The 17683-nt window shown below is 39.3% G+C and overlaps 1 protein-coding gene across 2 annotated transcripts; it reads left to right on the top strand.

Moving 5' to 3' along the window:
* The first annotated feature begins 538 nt into the window (after positions 1 to 538).
* On the top strand, positions 539 to 15108 carry LOC140228666 (uncharacterized). 2 transcript variants are annotated; one of them, XM_072308925.1, is made up of 15 exons: positions 539 to 698; positions 2442 to 2573; positions 3513 to 3659; positions 4277 to 4337; positions 5283 to 5448; positions 5933 to 6130; positions 6596 to 6863; positions 7135 to 7331; positions 7952 to 8117; positions 8689 to 8840; positions 9299 to 9509; positions 9959 to 10452; positions 11140 to 11288; positions 11649 to 11853; positions 14160 to 15108. In XM_072308925.1, the coding sequence occupies exons 2-15, from the start codon at positions 2447 to 2449 to the stop codon at positions 14409 to 14411; spliced, it is 2793 nt and encodes a 930-aa protein (XP_072165026.1). In that variant the 5' UTR covers positions 539 to 698; positions 2442 to 2446; the 3' UTR covers positions 14412 to 15108. The 2 variants fall into 2 exon arrangements, with proteins under 2 accessions (XP_072165026.1, XP_072165025.1); XM_072308924.1 differs by having other exon boundaries at positions 2433 to 2573.
* Positions 15109 to 17683: the final 2575 nt, after the last annotated feature.

Raw genomic sequence — 17683 nt, 5'->3', positions numbered from 1 at the left:
TAGCGAAACTTCAAAATGTCATAACTTCCTTATTTTTCATCAGATTTCAATCAAAATTATACCGTTGGACTCGTAATATTTTACTCTTTCTTATCAGACTACTGAGTAAGTTATATTCGGATTCGATTTCCCCTTTAAGGGCAAAAGAAAGAAAGGGGTGTGTATTAACGATGTTTCATGTCATTGACAGAAGGATATCAGGGATTCTAGATCTAAAAAGCGAAAGAATGAGGAGAAGATGTATATTTCGAAAAGGCAAACACGTTATAGAAGAGCACAAGACAGACACAGTTGGAGGAACACCTGTATACCGAAGATACAGTAAAGCATTCAGTAAAGGAATTTCCGTCACTCGACTAAGCTTTACTGCAAGACACCACTGCTTGTTGTCACATTAGAAATCTGCACTAACACCATGTCCGTCCACACGCTTTTTACTATTCTCCGCCGACCAGCAGTAGTAGCGCGCATGCTCACACCAGCCATTCCAAAGTTGTTATTGGCAACTCGTACAAACAACCCCTGCGCGTACGTCCAGGAGCATTGAACAAGTGTTCCCCAGGAACAACACCGACAACGCAAGGGAAATCACAGAAATAGCTGCATTTATGTAGATTCCTAGTATTTGTTTCTGAATTAGCCACAGGAATTCACCAATTGTGCTTGAAAAATTGTCTTACTACGATCCAGACTGAAAGGTAGGCACGGAATTGACGTTTTTGCTTGTCCCCATGATTTGGTTCCCGACGTGTGTTTTGTCAGTCCCATTCATTAGGTTGTGTGTAGTGTGTGATGAAGTGGTCACGAGCGACCGAAACTCGGAGTCGGACTCGAAGTCGGAGCTCTCCTCTCGGAGCGCAGAGTGATGTGACAATGATAGAGCTACGCCATCTCGTTTCCGATTGCTTTGCTCCTTTAGTGAGTTTAGTAATTAGTATTACTATTTGAAATATTCGTCCTGCTTCTGCCTTGATTTCTATCTAGGCCTAGTTTAGTTAGACGTCTAGAACCTAGCCTAGACGGTTCTGGAGCTAGCGCTAGATCCTATATATAAACATTAGGCCTACATATAGAGCTAACAACTAGTTAGTGTTAGGTTTACAATCTATCTAACATTAACAATAGAATGTTTCAAGGCCTAGATCTATAGATGTATAATGCACTAGAAATCTAGATTCACTTCTAGAAAATAGTTACAAGTGTATGCCTTGCACACCATCTCAAGACAGGTTCTTATTGTTGGTTGTTATTGTTGACCTTTTTGTTCTAGAGATTGTCTATTAATTTTGGTGTAGGACCCTTAATGGACTCGCACTGTCACAGCACACGAAACTACGCATAGAATTAAATTTTAGTTTTACTTCCAGATAACTTCCAGAAGTTTTTGAGCATGTGGTCACACTTCAGACGAAACTATGCATTTCAGTGATTGAAATTATCTTAGATCTAATTATTCTTAAAATTAGAATAGACGTGGTGCCAAGCAGAAATTTTATACAATATAGCTGAATCTAAAGATTATCCTCTCAAACCCGTCTGCACATTTTGATAGATTTATCAACCACTATTCATTTAAGATTTTCACCGATTACCACAAATGTACAGTATCTTATCTATTTTCTGTTGTTTTTACTGTTGGTTTGTGAATGACATAAATAGTTTATCAACCACACTTCATTCAAGATTTTCACCAATTACCACAAATGTATAGGTTTGTCTATTTGGTTATTATCTTAATTGTGCTTTACCATTGGTCTGTAAATAATGTAAATAGTTGTAAATTGTATATTTTTTCTCAATTTGTGTTATAACACTGTACCTTGATTTGATTTTGTCCAATACCCTATATTTGGGTGACATGGGAAAATGAAAAACATATTGTCATTGTCATTGTCATTGTCATTGTCAGTGATAGCTGTCTACAATACTACTTGTAGTTTTGAGATCTAGCAGGGGAAAAAAAATATGCAAACATGCTACAGCATAACTTCACAAGAGAGTGCAAAATGTGTGTGAACAACATAAATGGATCTATTATGTTACAAACTTCTAAAAATTTCAGCTGCGCACACAGTTACACCACAGAAATTTTTTTCTATACTTCCCAAGTGCATGCAGGCAGTTTTACAGAAAGTTTCGCTAGTAACTTTGAGAGCAGTTTGCAGTCACACTGCCTACACTATGCAAAGCAAATTACTGGGTTGTGAAACTATGGGTAATTTCGCATTGCAGACAGTGATACAGACCTGACATATAAGCATATTTCAGTTCAGGATGCAGATGTAATCTCATCAATGTAACATCAAATGCAGAAATGTTTCTACATGATTTTTATTGTTTTTGTTTAATTCTTTTTCCCTCTTAAATAGACATACCAGTATATTGCTCTCTTTCATCTTCATCATAACTTTATCGTGGATATTTCCATGTAGGACATCCAGTAAGAATGCCTGAGGTTGTTGGATTAGCAGAAGCAATTGAGGACCACATCAGGACCTTTGTCCTTTCTAAACGAGTCAGAGTTGCAGAGTTCTTCAAGGATTTTGACAGTCTTAGATCTGGATTTGTTACACGTAAGTACTGTAAAACATGATATATGCGCGGCACGAAATTTTCGCGAATTGGAGCCGATGGCCTTTTTCGCGGCAAGAAATTTTCGCGAATTGCCACTTGCGTTCAATGCATATAATGTAGATAAGAAATTTCGCGTGCATTTTAATTTCGCGAATCTTGGCGCTCGCGAAATTCGCAAAATTAAAATGCACGCGAACATTTCTCGTTTTACAGTATTACAAATAATGTATAATAATCAGATATGATATCACATTCTACTTCCATTATATAGTAGCAAATGTAGATGGTATGTAGTATGGGCCAACAAGATGACTCTGATTACATTCCAGGCAAAGTAATGGAAGGTATTGGGTAAAAGGTCAACTCTTTGATAACCTCTTACATGTGTTTGTTAATGCAATGATAGGATGAATATTTTGCATGAAGTCATTGAAATTGGGACAGCATTAATTTTGACAGGGCAATGACCTGATAAGATTTTGATGAGGGGATTAGTGGTATACCTGAAATCTAAAAAATTGGCATTTGGTAACCCTTAAATAAGTACAAATAACTTGTCTAAAAGGATATTGGTTATGTAATTCTGAAATGCAGAGCAAATGATTGATCGCATGTTTAGGTGATGTATGTTAATGTGTTATGTTCATACTAACATCACGTATTGCATAAATGCAGAGATGTAGCAGTCCATACTCTGATGTTGATTCCTATGATGCCACTAGTCGTTCACTAACTCTGTAGCCTGCTTTATGACACGTTCATAGCAGCTGGCAGTAAACAGCAGTGTAATTTGACAACCACTTCTGCTTAACTACAAAATGCCAAACAAATGGCATGCAAAGTGATATTTTTCTGTTATTTCTTAGAGTTTACTTATGATGCGCTCTTACTGTGTGTGAAAACGTCACTCAAAACTGTGCATTGTATGTTTCCATCAGGTCCCCAGTACAGGCGATGTCTTGACCAAGGATTCAACCTCGACCTGTCACAGCAGGAAGAAAACTCCCTCTTCTCAAAGTATGGAACCAGGAAAGATGGCACAGACTTCGTCAACTACCAGCAGTTTGCTGATGTCATTGAAAGAAGTGAGCTTCAAAATCAGCAGATCATTTGACAGTCTCCTTTTATTTAGAATTTCAAGTGTGTGGCTAAGGTTCTTGAAAGGCAGAAGGTTCCAAGATTATCTTGCGTTTTCTTTTAAAGGAGCATTATAAGGGATGATATAATTTTGGTTTAGATGGGGCTTCAGGTTTCCAACTTTCTTGTGAGATATTGAGAAACCTCTTGTTAAATACAAAAGAGCATACAATTCTAATAGGCATTCAAAGTTTTGATGAAAATAAGTTTTGAAATGGCTGAGATTTCCAGAACAAAGCGATCCCAATATTTTCATTAGGATTACTTTGTTTTACTTCGTTTTTGGATATGTCAGCCATTCAAATCAATTTTCAGCAAATGAATTTTTGATTCCTTTTAGAATTGTATGCTCCTCAATATTTCATAAGTGGTTTCTAACTATACCGCAAAAAGTTAAAAAGTGAATCCCCGTCTCAACCAAAATTGAACCATCCCTTTAAACCCTACCATCCTATTATTGGAATTGAGATACAGATTTATGTTGCCACATGATAAAGTCAAATATTCATCACAATTGTTGTTCTTGTGTCAATATTAAAATCTTATTCTCTTTCTCAAATGCCAGCATTCAAGCCAGATCTTCTGCAACTGAGGCCCGAGAGTCAGATTAATGAAGCACCAGAAATGTGAGTTGTAATATTGAGTGTGTGTGTGTGTGTGTGTGTGTGTGTTTTCTATTGATCAAGTAGATCCCAACATAGAATTACCTCGGGCATAATAAGTCAGTTTGGAGTTAGCTCATGGGCACATTGGTCTGAATGACCTTTCTTTTTTTTTCAGTAGGTTAGGGGCACTTCACTCGTTTTTGAGCGACATAATATGTGCTTTATGTAACAATTATCATGGAATTCATTGAGCCTGTCCAAACAAAGAATGAACTAGCGTAGACCAGATGAAAGCATCCATTTCATTATTTTGCATTGAATGTATTAACAATTTCTTTCTATTGATATTGCCAAATACCGCTTATGCTGTCAGGTGGATGTGCTGGCAAGCAGCATTTATAAGGATTACATGACTAATCATTACATCACAGATGCTTACCCCAGTGAATTTATTAACCAACGTGCTTGTTGATACGAATTGCCTTTCTCCTGCTCATGTGCAAAGTGGAACTGTGAACTGACTTATTAAAAATTCATGGTGAATCAATCCTCACACTTAATGTTTCAGGACAGAGATCTTTTTCTTTTTTTTTTCCACAGTAGTGATGCTTAAATAGCAGTGATTGCTTTAACACCCAAAATGTGATGATAACATCAGAGTAATTTACATGCATCTGCTTTATACTTTTTTCATATTTTGTTAAGTAGGGTGTTCTCTGCAATGGAGTTATGATATCATGTGAGGATAGTCTTTTCTTGTAACCAGTCGTACAAGGGGCAATCATACAGAATTCATGTACGTTGTAATGTGTGATCCCCAAACAGGGAAATTTGCAGAGATGCTCTGCATGTAATAAAACACTCATGGTAATGGATTTTGGTATAAATTACTGTTGTTTCTAAGAAGACACTAATTTTTCTCTTTTCTTTCCTTCTTATTCATTTCATTGACATTGCTCCCAATAGCCTTGGAACTACAAGGACAATCCGACCCCTGAGCCCTGCCTCACAGAACCGCATCGACGCCCTCATCAGGCAGATTGCACCATACTACAAGTACCACGAGATTACCATTCGGAGTTGCTACGAAGACTTCGACAAGCACAACAAGGGCATCGTGACAGAACCACAGGTAGGCAGCGCCCATTATAAATTTGCAGACTTATTTGCTTGTTGATTGCATGCGCAGAACTATATCATGGCATGAAGAGAGTCCAAAGCGTTGCAAGACCAGAAGAGAGATATATGGCTATGTGACAGGGCAGATAGCTGTGATGGTTATTGAAAGAAGCTGTATTGAATAGTATGATTTAATTCTTATTATTACAGTGTTGCAGTGCTGACATCTTTGTTTTGAACAGAATCCTAGCAGCCTGATTTAAAGAACAAAACGGAACAAAAACAAATGCTGGCAATACTGTCTTTGTATCCATGCAACATCATAGAATTCTATTTTTGCATGCTGATATTAAGATTTGTTTAAGTTGTATTCTCACAAAGTTTGAATTGTGAGGGCAGTGGATGTGTTTCTACATGCATAAAAGTAACAATTTCGGTTCTGATTTACCATGGTCTCAATATTAGCTTTCTGCTGCTTGTGTTTTTTGTTTCCCCAGTTTTTTCGCTCATTCCCGTACCCTCCTGGTGTCACTGAGCAAGATGTACAACTCCTCGCCAAGCGTTATCGTGACCCTCACAAGGAAGGCATCTGCAATTACCTAAATTTTCACAATGACGTTGAAAGGGCCAAGGGAGACTTGGAAGAGAAACTGTTTGAAGGGAAACCCCCAGCCACCTACAATATTCCAAAAGAGGTGAATTTGATGTGTAGTCTGTGCTCCTAAAAGTTATATTTTGTGTCATATAAGACATCTAGATCAGGTGGAAGTCTCTGTAAAACAAAACAAATAACCTCTGCATTTATTTTCCTCAAACTATAATCAATGTTGCATTTGATGTGTGCTTGTAGCTGTTGTAGCCGTAAGAAGACGTGGACAGTAAGCTCGCCAGGGTATTTGCTGTAATCCTAGTGGCCATTTACAAATAGGGCAGTCTTACCCCTTATTTGTTTCATGATCATGATAAGCTGCCCAGATTCATTTTATGTGTAATTTGTGATGCCCAGATTCATTTCATCTGTAGTCTGTGCTTCTTTATAGTTTTTTTCATATGAGACATCTAAATCATGTGGAAGCTTCTGCACAAAACCAACCACTGCAGTTATTTCCCTCAAACCATCATCAATGTCATATTCTGTGTGTGTGTGCTTGTGGCTGTAGGAAGAGGAGGACAGTGAGCTCAACAGGATCTTTGCTAAAATCCAAATGGCCGTTCACAAATTTGGCATTCGCACCCCCGAGTTCTTCCGTGACCACGATAAGCTGCGCAGTTATGTCATCACTGAGAACCAGTTCAAGTGTGGCCTGCTGCTGTGTGTGAGCAACAAGGTGGAGCTGTCGCGAGATGAAGTGCAGAAGGTGGTTGACCACTACAAGATGCCAGACGGCCGAGTGCACTACAAGGAATTCTGCGACCTGATGGAAAATGGTAATGATCAAACCATCGATGACTGTACAAATCTTGCAATTGTTAGATTTCTTATACCACTGGTGTATTCTTTGCCTACAGAACTAAAATGTTATTAGGCTTGATCAGTTGTGCTAAGGATATCATCAAAATATGAAGATTGAAAGAGACCTTTGAAATCATTTTTAAACAGTTGTGACCTCACATCCAATGTGGGATAGTAAAAAACATTAGAATTGGAGGTAAATGATAAGAAATAAAATTATTGCTGATGTCTGTTTTTGCTCTGAAGCTTTCAATGATCCCCATCTGGAGAAAAAGCCAACCACTGATGTCTACCGCCCTCGTCGAGGCGAGCTGTCTCGGACCCTGAACAACTTGGGCAGCGGAGACGAGGAGGCCCGTCTGGCGTTCATCCTGGACAAGATATCGGAGGACGTCAAGAAGCGCCGTCTCATGATGATCCAGTATTTTCAGGACTACGACAGGGTAAGGATGCCATCCTTGATAGCCCTCCACTTCTCACTGCCGAATCCATCTAAAAAACAACAACAAACAAACAAACACATAGCAATATTCGACAAACCATCAAAGTGTGTTACATTCCAAGCAAGCTTATACATAGGGTCCATTCCTCGTTTGCCAGCTATTTACTGTATATGCCATATATTTAGCAAGTCTACATTTTTGCAAATCGGGACTTCCAGACAATTTCACGAGTGGTTAGATTCATGAATATGGAGTACAGCAGGACCTACTGATCTGAGAAATGTATGCATGCACACCACATTCATGTCTTGATCAGAGTTGGTATTTTCATGTGTTTTAAAATTCATGTTTAGCTCCCGACTCGCGAAATTCAAGAAAATAAAGATATCAAAATATTTGGCGAATACAGTATACTGCATCAAACAGCTTGTACCGTAAGTTAAATGATATCAAAAGAAGTACTAGTGCCAATGATCTTTCTCACAACAACAAACCTACCCCCCCCCCCCCACCCCCACATATTGCCCCTTCAATGCACGGTGAGTAGTGGATTCTCCAAACTAGAAAGAGATGTTTGATTCCACTACTAAGTCTCTTCAATCAACGTGTAAAATTTTCAGAGCAAGGCGTACACAAGAAACGTGACAAAAGATCAGTTTGGCCGCATCCTCCACTTCCTGTCACTCAACGTCTCCAAGAAGGACTTCGAGCTCCTGTGCCGCAAGTTTGAAGAGCCGTCTAGCAAGGATATCAACTATCCTGCTTTTGTCCAAGCAGTAGACCAAGGTACACAGTCACCACTCAATATGCTTCCTAATGCAATTGTTAGTGGTGCATCATATTAACTTTTTTTTTTTTGCTAAGAGATGATCCCAGCAGTCCGACTTACTGTCATGAAGTTACACTTCCATAGTGTATGCTGGATAATGATGGAGAGTCCACTTTATCAGTTTTCTAGTCCTGTGAATCATATGAATCTCTGAACAGTAACTTGTAGAACTTTTCATTGTCCAGGGATTGCCTTGTGTTTATTTTGTGTTGCCTGTGAGACATGCGCTATGACTACAATCAGCAACATAAAATAGAGTTCCTGATATTCTAATCAGTGTTTCATGCTTATGTGGGTGTGAAAGTTTGATCATTTATATCAGAAGTTTCAAAAATTCAGCTACCATTATGCAGAGATGAAAACGTGATGGCATTCAGAATTTTAGTGTTATGGAAAACCAAATGATTTTGCCAGTCAAAATAAGGAAATGGTAGACAATTCACACCCTTTCCCGTGGGTGTGTGAGTCTGTCCAGGGAGATATTAACACTTTATTTCATATTTCTCTTTTCATATATCCATCTGCCAGAATACATTGGCTTTACCACTGATACCAGTAGTGACAAGCCCAAACGCCGACCACGCACGCCAACGGCTGACAAGCCAGTGGACTCTAGTCATGTGAATGTTGCTGAAGTTGTCGCACGGATCAGAAACCATGTTCTGAAAAACAGGATAAGGGTGAGTTGATCAGGTAGAAGAATGCTGATTGAACCTAGATAGGCCTCTATTTTGTAAGTGTGCTAAGATTTTTAGACATGCAAGGTTGTCTGTTAATTTTGTTCTGACTGATGAAAGAACTGGGACAGATATCAAAGACGTAAAAGTTAGATTTATAGTAGGATATGTTAGCATGACTTTGTATTTTGAGTTTTGTTTTGTTTTTTAATCCAAGACTGATTTGAAAAGGGGACACTACATTTCGGAGTTTTAACTCCTTGATTTATTGTTGTTGTTCCAGGACCATCTTTAATACTAGTGTTCACTGTTATCTTTCTGTTTAGTTGATTTGAATTTCAACAAAAACAGTAATATCTATACATGCCACAAATATGTTGATTATGCCACTTGTATATTGGATATAGCTTGAGTGATTAATAGATCATTAAAATGCCAAATATTCTCAAATTCTTTCCCAGGTATGTGAGTACTTCCAAGACTTTGACCCACTGCGTGAACGGTCCATCCCCCGCAGCAAGTTCCGCATGGGGCTGAGTGCAATGGGACTGAGTGCCCTCGGTGAGCTGAACATCGCCAATGCCGAGTTCAAGGCACTCAGCGATTTCTATGCAGAACCCAAGAATGCAGATGCCATCCAGTGGCAGAAATTTGAGAAGGATATTGAAACGGGTGAGTGCGCATTTAGTCACTTCTAGAGTCAGTGTTGCACATTTATTTGTAGCTTTCCAGCAGATAGATCACAACTGAAGTGAAATACTGCTCTGTGTTTAAGTGGACCGTAATAATGTAGATTGAAAATCAAACTGGTAGAATGTTACAACTTTCATCAAAATTGCACATAAGAAACTTGGGAGTCTCACGTGTTTGTGTCTTGAAGAATATTGTTGTTGGAATACTGTTGGTGTCTCAAAGAATATTGTGTGGTTACTATGTTACCCAGGGTGAATATTTCACGTTCATTAGCTCAACTCTGAATTCATCATGAAATACTGAATACAGGCAACTATGCATTGAAGGTCAATTAGATGAGAGAGCTTTTGTACATTCTTCAATGTAGTGATTTGGAGCAATTCTGTGTCTCAATCACACTGTTTTTTTGTGTCTTTCTCATGGGACAGTGTTCACCCAAGTTGTGCCTAACCTGGAGAAAACACCGACCAGTACCATCATTCCTACCGAGGCCTTTCTCATGGACAAGCCAGGCACCTTGGACTGGCAGACGGCACCCGAGCCGTTGCAGGTCACGGTGACGGACGCCATGGAGCGCATGCAGGCCCGCGTGGAGCAGCGCCGTGTCCTGCTCAAGCCCACTTTCCAGGACTTTGACCGCCACAACATGGGCATCGTCACCCAGAGCCAGTTCCGGCAGTGCCTGACCTATTTGGGACTGACCGCTTCGGAGGAGGAGATGAGGGCACTGGAGGCCAAGTACACCAACGAGATGGGCTTCAACTATATCCAGTTCCTGGAAGAGCTGCAGCCCCGCCCCCAGCAAGACCTGAAGTATTTGCAGCGTCTGGCGGAGTTGGAGTTGGTCAACAACAGGAAGGTCTCGCTGGAGAAGAACCCCCTGAGGGACGTGGAGGGCATCATGGACAAGATCAAGACCAAGGTATGACCAAGAGGCATAACACGACGATGTTCAGTGTTGGTGGCGTGGATTGCAGCTTGTTTGTCAGGCGTGTTCTATTCCCTGCAATAAAATAAATCCTTTGAAGTGTAAAAGTGTGATGTGAAACTTTAGCTGAACTTTTTGACAGCCTGCATGATGCACTAAATTGCAAAAGCGATGAAAGAGTTAAACTCAGACCTGTGTTTTGCAGATTGGTTTAACAATTAAAAGTACCCTATGCCCTACTGAATTTCGATTAATTCTGTCGTTCATCCGGAATCACATACTTCGGCAGTCTTTTGATTTAAGACTCTTCACTCACATATGGTTGTAATGAAAATCGTTGAAATAATTTCTACCATGAAGCACTTTTCCTTTTTAGTTTTATTGCAGGTAAATGGCAAAAGTTACTATGGCCTCATACACAACCAAAATACTTGCTTTAAAAGTGGTAAATATATTAGGAAGCATACATTGTGTGTTGCAGTTCAACAAGTCAATGATGTAGTTGCTTTGATTGTCAGTCAAAAGCATAAACCCCTGCAGCTGCTAAAACAAAGAATGTAAATATCCCCAAACAGGAAGAATGCTGTGATACAGAATCATGACAGCTGCCACCAGCTCTTGTGCGTGAAACTTTTTGCGATCAGCATGACCATCTCATTTATCAATCCCTTTGCTTCACAGGTGATGAGGGAAAGGATCCGAGTTCTCGAGTTCATGCGCAACTACGACAAGCTGCGAACTGGCCGCATGCTGAAGGAGAACTTCCGCAGATCTCTGGACAATGCAGGACTTGGTCTCCAGCCGTCTGAGGTGGAAATCCTGATTCAAGTGTGAGTAGCCTGACTTTCCTTCTTTACCTACCCGCCTGACCATTTCAAATGAGGAAGTCAAATGAGGATGTTGTTTTGTAGAAACACATGGGACACCAAAGACATTATGATCCTGTTCCATTCATTATATTGAATACACAAGAGTACTTTGTCATCAATCCCTTTGACAGTGATACAAGTTTTGATATCAGAGGCATAATTTCGATTCAGGATGATTTATCACACTTAAGAGTTGAGCTAAGCGTGACATTAAAGGTGATGGTAATTGGGGCAAAAATGAAACACAATGCTATTGCAGGATATATGTGATTGATATATTATATATATTGCAACTCCATTTAAATCACTTGGGCTCTACAGCTTCGAGTGGCCAGAGGATACATGCTTTGTGCAGTACCTCGACTTCAACAATGAAGTCGAAAGCATCTTCACCCTGAAGAACCTTGAGAAGGCTCCGCTTGTCACGCCCCAGCAGTTCAAGCCAGCCGTTCAGGTGGAGAAGAACGTACTGAACCCTGGTGAAGAGGAGATCCTGGCCAGTGTGGTGGAGAGGTTGGCTCAGAAGGTGAGAGAGAGATAGCGGGTATCGAGCAGTAGGGTTACGTGATGAATTTATAGCTCGGCTTGTGTGTGTAATATATGATGCTGTAAAACGAGGAATATTCGCGTGCATTTTAATTTCACGAATTTTGCGAGTGCCAAGATTCGCGAAATTTTAATGCACGCGAAAGTTTGTGTCTACGCTACGTGCATTGAATGACGGTGGCAGTTCGCGAAAATTTCATGCCGCAAAAGAGGCCATCGGCTCCAATTCGCGAAAAATTCATGCCGCGAATGTATCATGTTTTACAGTATTGTATGGTTCTACTGTTGTGAGGGAACGCCAAGTCAATTTACTGCCCGTAATGATGATGTTGGTCAAATATTATCAGGTCAGTGAAATGGGTTTTGGCATTAAGGTAGAGAAGGCTTGTTCTGAAGGGGGAGAGAGAAGAATAAGGGTCGGACAGATGAAGGTTGAGTTTGAAAGGGTATGTAACACAACAGGAATGGTTTGTAGAATGAATGTACCAGTAAGCTGCTCGATAGGCAAGGGTACAGAGAGAGATGGGAAAAATATGTCTAGACAAGAATAGCTCAGAGCTTGGGGGTGGGGGAGAATATATTGTAGTAAGAAAGCAGACTCCAGCTTAGACAAGAAGATAAAAGAAATGGGGGCAGCAGTGTAGGGCAGCAGTGTAGCACAAACTAGCTGAGATAGAATGACTAGATGGATATAGCAAATGGTGGGTTCCTCCAGCAGTATCTGGGAAAGACAGCAGTTAGTGAAAAAGAGGCTCATGAGAAAAGACAAAGATATTCATGTAACCATTTCAGAGGGATGAAATTTTTGACATTTAAACTCTTGATTTTTGGTGTTTGTCAATGCATCAGTTAAAACATGAATAAGTGTAAATGCCGTGGAAGGTTTAGGAGCCACTGTTAAAATGATGCATGCACACATACAACATATTATGCTTGATTTAGAAATTTTTCTGTGCTTTTGTGTCCCTTTTACAACCCTGAAAATTAGATTCCTACCATAAGTTGGTATATTGTAGAGGTAGGTAAATCAGACCTCTCCCTAGCATAATAAAGCTTGAAACTTTATGATGGAGTTGGAAATACTATAGGTTTTAAAATGATTTCGTTCGTACTCAAAAAAAAAAAAAAAAAACGTCAACTGTTAGTCTCTGTGCAAAAGGGAAACATTCTAGATTGACATGGCGTTAGTTTTTCATTTATTTTCAACCCGTTGAAGATGGACTGATTTTGCTACAACACACATTTCCCATAGACACCTGCCCGAGTATACTCGGGACTCGTCTTCAACGGGTAAAAATCATCTGAGGTGTGTTACAACCATGAGATTTTATGCACGATGTTGAGAGACACTTGTTCAACCAGGCAAATTGTCATGACGTTTGCAAAAGGGATATACAGCCTTTAATGTGTCAAATCTCATTGGGATGAGTTATCTGTAGCTATTATCAGAAACTGTTTCATGCACATTGAGACAATTAAGAGCACTCCTTGCATTCTGAATCAGATAACTATTCAAAGAATCACTTTGCATTTATGAGCACATCGCCCATCACTTTCGTTACCCTTCTGCTTGAGGCAATCTGGGAGAGATGAGATGATAATAAGTTTCAATGGACAATGACTTTCACTTTTACGATGACAACGGGAGTACATCATCTTTCAGCGAGAAGGATTAGTCACTGATATAGTACTGCTGCCCTTATCTAAGCATTGAACAGGAGTGAAAAGAGACTGAGACCAGGACATGGAGATGTGACAGGAAGGATAGAAACTCATGCAAGAATATGGCGCCCCATTAACGAGCTGTGCACACATTAACTACTTTGTAAATTTTTTTGAATGTCCAGGGGTAGCAAATTGACACTGGCTATTGTGGTACGATTATTTGCATATGTTATCAAGAGCCCTGGCTGCGAGTATCAAGATACCTCCATCCTATCAATTACAGAACTCATTCTAATTAATTGCTCTTTTTTTTTTGGGGGGGGGGGGGGGGGAGGAAGGGAGGGGGCAAACTTTGGCAAAGATTTTGTAAAGAGTACATAGTAACATGACTTGTCTAATATGAGTGTAGGGTAGCCTGCTGCAGCAGCATTTCCTGGCATGACTAGTAAGTGGGCTTGTCAATGTGCAGAATTTATAAATTGCAGCAAGACAGTGTGTATTTTGATTTTTGTAGATGTTATGTTTTGAAATGGAAATGGATGAATGAATGAATGAATTAATTAATTAATAAAACAGTAAAGAAATGATATAAAGGGAATTTTTCTTTCATTATCTGTACAGGTACGGAAAGGTCGCATCCAGCTGTATCCACTCTTTGAGGACTATGACCGCGTCCACAATGGCACTGTCTCCCGCTCCCAGTTCCGCCGCGTGCTCAGTGAGCTGAAACTCGGCTCCCTCGTCAACGAGGTGGACCTGGACGTCCTGTGGAAGAAGTTTGAGATCACGATTGGCTTGAAAAATGACGTGGACTACTGCGCCTTCTGCGACCTGATCTACAAGAATGCAAAGATTGAGCTTTTTAATCCATGAGCAGGCTTGATATGGACAAACACTGGTTTGACATCAATTGATGTGATTTACTTTCAAGTAGACCTTCAAAGTGTCTCCTTGTCTATTAATAATTTGCCCGTAGGAATTCCACATGCTTCAGCAAGACTGCAAAGAAGAAGGAGGATAATATGATGGCTTTTTTAACCTACAAGAAGGCACAACCTCAAGAACCTACCTTGTTTGCTTTCTCACAATGTGTGATCCACTTCCCTATCAAGTCGACTGGAAGTGGGTTAGGGTTTCTCTCGTGATGTGTTTTATTGAGACCTTTTCCAAAACCGAGAGAAGAGTAAACCAAACCACTGTGTATAATGGGTCCACCATGGCTTGGTTGACTCAGAATACCCATTCATGAACTCAATTCAACTAGATCTTGATCCATCATTTGCCCCCAAGAAGTATGGTAAAGCACAAACTGTAGTGATTACAATTGCAAAGTTTGTTGGGTTTTTTTACTGGACTCTTACTGTCGTTAGCAGTCAGTTTCTGTGAAGAGATTCAAACTTGAGAAAATTGCATCTGAAAACCAAGTCTCCCACGTTTAGAGTGTTTCCAATAAAGCATAAGATGTATATTGATGAACCAAACAGGATGCGACATGCGAACTACGATCAGAGACATGCTCTATCCGAAATATTAAATTGACTGTGATATTTGTGTATACTTTACTTTGAAATTCTATGTGATTGAAAGTTGTATGCTTATTTACACAAGTAAGCAATAAACTCTGTATTTATATTTATCTTTGTGAAATAGAGGAAAATGGTGTCATATTATGGCAGAATCCAAACAGGAGAGATGTTGAATCTAGCAACTAACTATTGGAGTGTTTATGTGATTGTGCTCAGAACATTTCACATGTAAATAGATGTTCATAGACATATATGTACAGTATAATTCCATTCATGAATCCGTATAGTAGTGTTGATTTGATGATGGAACAAAGATAGCTGTAAGAGGAGATAATTTGTGCATACACAATACTTTACTACTATCGCAGATATTTCTGTGTAGCTGTGGTGGATAAGCATACTTTCTTTCAAAAGAATGGTAACGGTACCAGACACAGGGTTGGTGAGATATAGAGAAAAAAGAAACTGTGGACAATGGGAATTAATGTCCACATTTCAAAATATTTGAAACTACCATTACTACATGCATGCAGATAACAACTTTGTGTAATGCTACTCAGCATCTGCCTTATCAAAAATGACTGGTATTACTGTACGCTTTTCCGTCCACTGAACTTTTATCACATACATGTATAATATGGTCGCACAACGTGGTGCGCTTTGTAATTCATTTCAAGGAAATGATGCTTGTGTTTTCCTATAGCGACCAATCTCTGTGCCTGCAGCCTATCGTACTGTGTTCTGTTTTACGATTCCATCCAATCTGTCATAAATTTTCTATGCAAGTTATTCACAGAGTGCCACCATTATGGTTACCATAACGGAGAATAATAAAGCGATAAAATGTTTGTATCCATAGCGGCGACATGTAAATAATATAAAAGTGATTTCTCCACGCTATGTCCATAATATGATCATCCTCAAATCTTCAATTTGAATTCAATAAAAAAAATATCATTCAAGAATATTCCTATTTTGCTTACCGTCGTGTAGTTTCTAAATCTGTGAGTTGTTTGAAAGAGTGATGTGGCATGCTCAAATTCATTTCATGACGCAGTTGGTAGTTACTGTAAGTTTCTTTAAATTACAGTTTCTTTGGCAACGGGCAGGAAATAACTACAATCAGCTCTGAGAATGTCAAACTTGCTTGTCACGGTAAGTAATACTAAAATTGCAAACATTCTCTGTGAAACTGGGAGCAGAAAAATAGACTCTGAACAAGGCCATTTCTGGGTGATAAGCTGATCCTCGTGCTCCCTGTGAGTGGAAATGACAGGAAACGCGTGTCGACAAATGACCATGGAAGAAAAGGGAAATGGAATATGACTTCTGAAAGATGCACGGACATTGCTTTGGCAATAATATGGTCACATGCTCTGCTGCTTTTGTATTATTTCATCCATTGTCTGAAGATTATTCTTTACTATGAGAATTTGTCAATTCTTTTTCTTTTTTTATCAGTAGAAATGATAAATTGGTCAATGGAGCAACTTTTTTTTTTTTTCTGTCTCCTCCTCCTCCTCTTCCCTACCCCTCTGTTCTTGCTGTTTAGATATGTATGACATTAATTAGGGGTCAGGAAAGTCGATTTTAATGACAATGTATGCCAATGGAAATGATGGAAATGTTAGATGCTGTGTAAGTGTTATCTGCTAAATTCAATGCACTGAAGGTTTCCCCCACTTTTTTTTTCATATCTCCTTCATTTTCCTTTTCTCTTGTTTGTTTGTGTGTTTGTTTGTTTGTTTGTTTGTGTGTGTGTGTGGGGGGGGGGGGGTTAAAGGGATGGTATAGTATTGGTAGAGATGAGGATTGGGCTTCAAACTTTTTGCGATATACCAAGAAACCACTTATGAAATAGTACACATCATACCATTTTAAGAGGAATTTAAACTTTACTTGATGAAAATCGGATTTGGACTGATCGAGACATCCAAAAACAAAGTAAAACAAAGCAAACGTAATAAAATGTGTATATTATCCTTTTATTAGGATTGCTCTTTTTTGGATATCTCTGCCATTTCAAAACGAATTTTCATCAAATGAATGTTGAATTCGTCTTGGAATTACAACCTCTTTCACATTCCATAGGAGGTTTCTCATTATCTCACCAAATAATGCTAGAAACCTGAAGTTAGGTCTCAACTAAGACTAGACAATCCCTTTAATGAGATTAAAAGTCTTGATCCCATCCTCCAACTGTCAATGAAGAGATCTCAAGGCCAAAGTGCGTTGAACTTTCACTGTGCTAGGTGAATTATAAAAGACTGTTCTGTAGACTTTGCAGACATTTTTAGACGCAAGTTTTGATTGATATGACACATCGCTCCACAATGTGACACATTATACAAGAACTGTATATCATCGATACCTCTGCCAATCGGTAATAATCCACATTGATGTGTACTCGTGTCTTTGCTTGCGGAAATGAATTACAAATATTTTGTCTGGCTGGTATGAGAGCAAGGGGAAATCTTTTCACAGAAAGGCAAACGTCGAAAATCATGTAGCTTTTCTGTCATTTCTTGACATCGTTCTGGATGATTTACGTCGAAGTTTTACATAGCAGCATTTAAAGTGGATTTAATCCGCTAATAACTACTTTGAAATTGGCGGATA

The sequence above is a fragment of the Diadema setosum genome, chromosome 5, assembly GCF_964275005.1.
Source record: "Diadema setosum chromosome 5, eeDiaSeto1, whole genome shotgun sequence".
NCBI classification, from domain to species: domain Eukaryota; kingdom Metazoa; phylum Echinodermata; class Echinoidea; order Diadematoida; family Diadematidae; genus Diadema; species Diadema setosum.
Note: the sequence above shows the minus strand (reverse complement) of the source record. Positions and strands in the feature narration are given on the sequence as shown.